Genomic DNA, 6,300 nt, shown 5'->3' with positions numbered 1-6,300 from the left:
ATTGCTCTAGTATCTAATAATCCCTACCCAGAATTTCATTTGCAAACAATATTCAACATTGGTTGAAATTGTTAAAGCTTTAAAATGTTTAATCATAGTTTGAATTCACCGAACTCTTGTATTTGGTCCTGTATCCATGGATCAAACATGCAGCCAAATCAAGGACTGGATAATAATGCTTTCATGTAATGATCTTTTAGGAATGGAGAGCATGACAATACAATAGTGGATAAGGCTCAAGTTGAAACATTTTTGTAATAAAATTTAGTGTAAGATGGTGTTCCAGTCAGCTTTTAACTAACAGTTTGTATTTGTGTTTAAAAAGCCTGCAAGACAAAACCTGGAGCATTTTGAATCCTGCCTTTCGGCTGAAAGCAGCAACATCAAGTGATTACAATACTTAAACAAGACCACTGAACTCGAGCAAAAAATGCCATGAGACAAGATGACCGGTTAACATTTCATGCAAAGTAATTAACGGTGTCAGAAAATATATTTTTTCAGAACAAGGTATTGAGTGATGTAGATCTTATTGAAAACTGTGTAAATCTGCAGTCTAAGAAATAAAGTATTATTATTTATATGTTACCACATTATGGTGTGTAGTAGAGTATTTTCAGCATTCTAATTCTATCAACAGGACTGAGTAAAATAAGATGAAAAACTGAAAGTGCTGCACCAATTAGTTTGAATAAAACTCCTCACAATATAAAAAATAGTTTTCCAAGTGGTCTCTGACCTTATTACTATACTGTATGGTATTTGAAAAATAAACTTAGAAATTATAGCTTCTCAAACTCTCTCTTTTCTTTATAAAAACACTAAAAGATATAAAAAATCCAAATACATGAAAAAATATGAAATTTCGTACCTATATTCTTGAGGACCAGAATTTAGCCCAGCGAAAATGAAATGTAAAATCGCAGCAGCGATACAATCGCCTTACAGATGATAAACACCAGCCATTATTTACTTCATTAATAAAACACCAATGATCAATAAAAAAAATATATTAAAATTAAGACTACACTATTACAGTGCATGATTAAATTGTAGAAACTGCAAAAGCATACCTTAAGGTACATGATACACGAGTATGTAAGGTGTAAAAAATAAGAATATCGGAAACAAGACAGAAGGTGCATCACCACCAAAGAATAAATAAAGGACAGTCCACAAATTGCAGAGAACTTTACAATGATCTATTCCTCATGAAAACAAGAATTGGGGAGGGGGAACTGATGACGATCTCTTTTTTCTGAGCCTCTCAAATGCCAATTTATCTATGTACAGTATGTAGGTGAAGATTGCAAAACAAGCCTAAGGTCCACAGACAGAGAACAGGAAGACATCTACATTTAGGCACTTCACTGGTAAGTTTGTTGTTCACCTCTGTCCCAGAGTCAAAATTTGCTGTATGAAGCTTAAATATGAAATAATTCCAACGAAATTTAGCTCAAAATACATGACTAACAGGTTCATGCCTCTCCATACCTGCATTTTGTGCTCAATGAAAATTGGTCAAATAACACACAATCTAAATTAAGTGAGAAGCAACAATAGTAAATATATTCCTACTAGTATGTATATTAACCAAGACCTTCTCAGTCACATACCAATAGCGTAGTTGAATATTGTTGCCAATGTGCACGTGCTGTTTAAGGAATACAGGCTGAGAAAGCATTAGTTTGGCATGTCTTTGGGAATGGTATATTAAATACACAGTAAATGTTAATATTATTACACAAGCTCAGAACATTGAAATATGCCCATGAACAACTTACGATTTAAGACACAAACAGTTACAAATAAAATAAAAATAGGATAAACAGATCTTCACAGAAGCTCTTCAGGTATCATAGGCAGTTCTTTTAGTCTATTTTATTCTGTGTGGTTAAATTTTACACCAAACCACACCACTAATCATTACGACTATTGTTCTGCAGGATAGCTTAAGAGTGAAAGACAATCTCTCACACACATCTGAGCTATGTATCAAAGAGGCACAAAAAAAAATGCCTATTAAATAACAGTACACACTGTCGGTGGGTATTGCAAGAACACTGGACTAGGCATCACTTGAGACAGTCATGTTTCTCTGTCATACATTATTGGCTCAGATGTGCCACTAACGATGATGGTATATTGTATCAGTCAATGAGGCCTACTCAGCCACTTAGCACCATGATACACTTATTTTTCAACATTAAAAGTCCGACTGCTGCACTAGTACGGTCAAGTTCACTAAAATCCCTTTCCTAATTCAATGACATCTTATATGTCTTCATAATCAGGAAATTCTGAGAATGATTCGTCGTCTGAAGATACAGGCGTTGGAGATCTCTCCTCCTTCATTTGCCGCATTCTTTCTATTTCCTCTGGGGTTCTTGCTTTTGCAAACGATTGTACTTTAGGGTATATATGCTCTATGGCATACTGCACATTACTTACACTAGGAGCTGAAAGAAAAATAACAGGAATTAATGATGTACAGTTACAATCAAGTACAGAATACAAACTGATCTAATAGACAAGAGAGAATTTGATACTGTACTAACCTGTAACTGTAATACTTCCAGTTGAAAATATTTTCAGTGTAGCTTTAGGATGGTCAATTTTATAGGTAACACCAGGATGCAACTCTGGTTCATAACTGAAAATAAAAACAGTGAGTTACGCACATGTATCTTGGATGTAAACTTAACCAATATCATCACAGTATTATTATTACTATTATTATTATTATTATTATTTGCTAACCTACAATCCTAGTTGGAAAAACAGGATTCTACGACCCCAAGGGCTCCAACAGGAAAAATAGCGTAGTGAGGAAAGGAGATAAGGAAACATACAAGTTAAGAATAACAACAGTAAAAAAATCTATTATATATAAACAATAAAAACTGCTGCTTCCTCCGATGCCTTAGATGACCGCGGAAGTAGCAGCAGTAGGGGATTCAGCATTATGAAGCTTCATCTGTGGTGGATAACGGGGGAGGGTGGGCTGTGGCACCCTAGCAGTACCAGCTGAACTCAGTTGAGACCCTTGTTAGGCTGGGAGGAACGTAGAGAGTAGAGGTCCCCTTTTTTTGTTTTTATTTCATTTGTTGATGTTGGCTACCCCCCAAAATTGGGAGAAGTGCCTTGGTATATGTATGTATGTATGTATAAAAACTTGAAAATAACAAGAAGAGAAATAAGACAATACAGTAGTATGGTTGAGGTACAATCAAGCAAGAGAACTCTACCCCAAGACAGTGAAAGACCATGGTACAGAGGCTATGGCACTAACCAAGCCTAGAGAACGATAGTTTGATTTTAGAGTGTCCTTCTCCTAGAAGAACTGCATACTATAGCTAGTCTCTCTTCTACATTTACCAAGAGGAAAGCAGCCACTGAAAAATTATATTGCAGTAGTTAACCCCTTGAGCAAAGAAGAATTGTTTGGTAATCTCAGTGACGACAGGTGTACGAGGACAGAGAAGAACGTGGAAAGTTTAAGGCAGACTATTCGGTGTAGGCAAGGGAAAATTAAGCCGTAACCAAAGAGAAGGATTTAATGTAATACTGTCTGGCATGTCAAAGATGCCATAACTCTCTAGTGGTAGTATCACAATATGACTTTTTGCAGACTGTCATACATATTGGTATAACAAACCTCATAGACAATAACAGAAATCAAAAACTTGAATTAGATGAGAAATGAAAACAATTTGTTGAACTAAGGGATTTTAATGACTTGTACAGCTTTCATGGCATTTCTATTCACTGATAATAAGCAATTTGTGGTACCCCATTTTTAATAATATGGACTGTCAGCCATTTTCTAGACAAAACTGCTATGAAAACAAACCCTGAAATATGATGACTATATCACTAGGATTCCCAGTATTGAAGGAAATTACTGCTAAACGCCAATACTTATGCCTACTAATGTGTAATCAACAAATCTCTACAACCCAAAAAACTGGAAGACTAGCCTAATCTCTCAAAACATGAAATGTTCAGAGAGAAATTACTACTACTTTTTTTATATTAATAAATTTTTGCAATTTTAACATGTAAAGACAGGGATTTTTACTGGCTACAATCTGTATTCACTTTTCAAAAAAAAAAATCTAGAGAAATAATAGCCACCATTGAAAGCAATTTCTATGCATTGATAAAATGTATACAGAAAAATTTAGGAAAGCTAAGAAAAGTTCCCATGTACAACCTTTCGAGACTAAAAATTCCCTTTCAAATGGTTTTTAAATTAAAAAAAAAAATTGCTAAAAAATTGCATAACTGAAAGGGCTTGGCAGCAGAACGGTCTAAAGTAATGAAAGAATACAAGAGTGAGAGACTTTTGAATCTGGACTGAGCAGCGAATTTTCAAAACCCTTACTGTAAGAAACAACTATCATTAGACCCAAACTTGGTGAGTTAGGCAAGGTTTAGAGAGGATTCACTGAACTTGAACAAAGAAAGCTATCAATATCAAAAGTTTATTAATTTCATCACTATTGAAAATTGGCTAATTATGCCAAATGTCTAAAGGTGGCAGTGTGTCACTGTCGTCGAAATCCCTACAATAATCCACTAGCCCGGTCTTCCCAGGCTTTTCCCATGAACTAGCAGTAAGATTTCTTTTGGGCTTTTAACTGTTACCTTCATCAGAAACCATTGAAACATTGTTTTTAAGAGTTACCAGGAGAAACACTCTTATTTAAATCACGATATTGCTCACGGCACGATATCCAAAGGGAATACAGATCATGATCTCCTAGAAACAATTCCCATGCACTCACTATGCCAACAAAACCAGGGAAGAAATCTTTACGAGCAGTAATAAGAAAGCAATCTTGAGAGCGTCTGAACAGAACTGTGGGTACATTCGTGTCAGTTGTGTTCAGAGGCTCTCAAGATCGAGAACATGAAGAGAGAGAAAAAAAAAGATATTGGCATGTCAGTTACCATTTATCACTAGAATGTTCCTTCCTTTACTAAAAGCATATATTTATGGAAGGGAAAGGAAAAGGAAAAATTTATAAAATTTTTAAAAACTATAGGTCACCAAACTGAAAATAAGATTAGTTCACCAAACATTCAGCTGGGCTTTATAAGGTATTAGAAGAGTTGGCAGACCCAGGCTTACATGGCTGAGGACTACGGAGCGCTAAGTAGGATACGATGAAAGGAGAAGTATTGAATTAAAAGCTCAAGATAGAGACGACTGGAGAAATCTAACCGAGGCCCTTTGCGTCAATAGGCATAGGAGATGATGATGATGATAGGTCAATATCAATTAAACCAAGCTTCTGGACTAGTAACAATACAAACATTAAAAATATCATATAACCTATCTGAATTGACTTACGGCAGTCACTTTTTTGCATCCGTATATATTTACATGAAATTTAAAAAAGCAAAAATTATGTGATTAATTTTTAACCCTTTTACCCCCAGCCTATTTGGAAATTTCCAACCCTTAACCCCCAAGGGGTTATTTTTTTCCCCAGCACATTTTGCAGTATATTTTTTCTAAATTGCTCTAACAGCCTTAATTTTTGTCATAGAGGGGTCAGATTGGTCTCATTCTCTTGGAAAATCGCTGAATTTTCTCAAAAAAATTTTCAAAAATATGAAAAAAAATTTTTTTATAGCATTTTTTTGCAAGGACGTACCGGTACGTCCATGGGGGTAAAGGGATGGCTTTTGTGAAACGTACCAGTACGTCCTTTGGGGGTAAAAGGGTTAATAGAACAATTTTATAGAGCAACTTTTCAAACAATAGACTAATTTTCCCCCTAACTAGCTAACATAATCACTATCCCAGATACTACTAAAATACACATACCTTGCAGCTTCTCGATATGTTTGACTAAACGGCGTAATTTTTATGTTGAATGGCATCGTACACGTACCCAGAACATTTACAATTCGAAAATTTCTGAACTTAGCTGGGTACTCTAGCTTTTGTATTACTCTTGCTATCCTTCTGGCTGCTCTTCTGGCTTCATCTTCTGACGTGGAACCTGAAGAACGAGAAAAAAATTTGTGAGGCCTTAGTCCTGAACAAAAAAATCTGTGAAGCCTTAGTCCTGAACAAAAAAATCTGTGAAGCCTTAGTCCTGAACAAAAAAATCTGTGAAGCCTTAGTCCTGAACAAAAAAAATCTGTGAAGCCTTAGTCCTGAACAAAAAAATCTGTGAAGCCTTAGTCCTGAACAAAAAAATCTGTGAAGCCTTAGTCCTGAACAAAAAAATCTGTGAAGCCTTAGTCCTGAACAAAAAAATCTGTGAAGCCTTAGTCCTGAAC

General features: G+C 35.4%; 1 protein-coding gene across 1 annotated transcript in view; it reads right to left on the bottom strand.

Moving 5' to 3' along the window:
* Window positions 1-992: 992 nt before the first annotated feature.
* The window catches only part of LOC137624583 (TATA box-binding protein-like 1), a 44,791-nt gene continuing 39,483 nt past the window's right edge, over window positions 993-6,300 (bottom strand). The window contains 3 exon segments of the mRNA XM_068355523.1: window positions 993-2,459; window positions 2,559-2,653; window positions 5,840-6,017. Coding sequence (XP_068211624.1) covers window positions 2,275-2,459; window positions 2,559-2,653; window positions 5,840-6,017 — 458 coding nt within the window. The 3' untranslated portion in view covers window positions 993-2,274.

This window comes from Palaemon carinicauda, chromosome 31, assembly GCF_036898095.1.
Source record: "Palaemon carinicauda isolate YSFRI2023 chromosome 31, ASM3689809v2, whole genome shotgun sequence".
In the NCBI taxonomy this organism is placed as follows: domain Eukaryota; kingdom Metazoa; phylum Arthropoda; class Malacostraca; order Decapoda; family Palaemonidae; genus Palaemon; species Palaemon carinicauda.
The sequence above is the reverse complement of the archived record's forward strand: the minus strand, read 5'-3'. Positions and strand labels throughout refer to the sequence as shown.